Source organism: Octopus bimaculoides, chromosome 28 (assembly GCF_001194135.2).
Source record: "Octopus bimaculoides isolate UCB-OBI-ISO-001 chromosome 28, ASM119413v2, whole genome shotgun sequence".
Lineage (NCBI taxonomy): Eukaryota > Metazoa > Mollusca > Cephalopoda > Octopoda > Octopodidae > Octopus > Octopus bimaculoides.
Window position 1 is genome coordinate 14,990,681 of NC_069008.1, and position 1,062 is coordinate 14,991,742.

Consider the following 1,062-nt stretch of genomic DNA (forward strand, 5'->3'; position numbering starts at 1 on the left):
ATTTTTGAAGCTGCGATTTTGAAAATTTTTTTCAGAATCGGAATCTAGATCCGGATCCCGGTAGGCTCACGGGTGTTACTTAAATACAGAGATCCCCTAAGGGTTTGGGTTAGTTTTTAGGGACCTCTGTATTTAAGTAGTGCAAACGGAACGTCTACCTACAAAATTAAGATTACATTAAAGAAGTGATTTTAAATTCTCAATCGCAGAATAATGCTAATAATATAGCCTGAACAGGATAAACTACCCCTATTTTGCAGAGAAAAGTGTAGGTGAACTTTCTAAGGACATCTCAACGCTTCTAAAAGCAAACTTCGTTTGTTTATTTACGTATTTACGTTTGTCGTAATTTGAATTTAAGATTAAATATTTTCAATGTTTAATACTCACAGAAATGTTTCGTAAAGGAAAAAATTATTACAAAGTGTGTGTATATGTATTAAACGTACTTTGAGTGTGTGTGTGTGTGTGTATGAAGTTCAGAAACAATCCAGGGTTTGTAGAAGTTAATCCATTATCGTTTAAAAATTCTAACGTGAAGGTAATTACGGAAGTACAATTATTGCGCATGCGTATCGTTTGTATATATAACATACGGGAAGCGAATATTTTTTTTTCCCACGAGAGTTCCGGACCTCAGTAAAGTATTCGTTTGCAAACAACCAAGTTAACATATGCTAGCATTCGTAATGGCAACCTCCGATGGCCATGCGAATCTTGTATTGTGCTCTCATTCAGATGCCAATATCATCGATACTGAACACACACGCTGGTTAGCGGTAAGTTTGAATTACTACAGCAATCAAAGATAATGTTTTTGGCGAATACGAAAGTACGGAAACTGCTTGAAGTTTTTATAAATACACATTGATTCATTGAGGTAGTTTTAAATCTCTGAGCGAAGTGTTAGCTAATAAACTTTAAAAGATTTATCCAAAAAATCTTATTTAGCTGTTATTTTTGGCACACCTCACAACCACCTCAATGAACAATGAAAAAAAAAAGAAACAAACAATTTAAATATGCTTAAAAAACAAACATTTAACTTTCAGTTACTCTGTC

The 1,062-nt window shown here is 33.7% G+C and overlaps 1 protein-coding gene across 1 annotated transcript in view; it reads left to right on the forward strand.

The window, feature by feature from the left end:
• The first annotated feature begins 454 nt into the window (after nucleotides 1-454).
• Nucleotides 455-1,062, forward strand: part of LOC106873077 (uncharacterized) — a 7,760-nt gene continuing 7,152 nt past the window's right edge. The window contains exon 1 of the mRNA XM_014920298.2: nucleotides 455-779. Coding sequence (XP_014775784.1) covers nucleotides 675-779 — 105 coding nt within the window. The 5' untranslated portion in view covers nucleotides 455-674. The remainder of the gene's footprint in view (nucleotides 780-1,062) is intronic.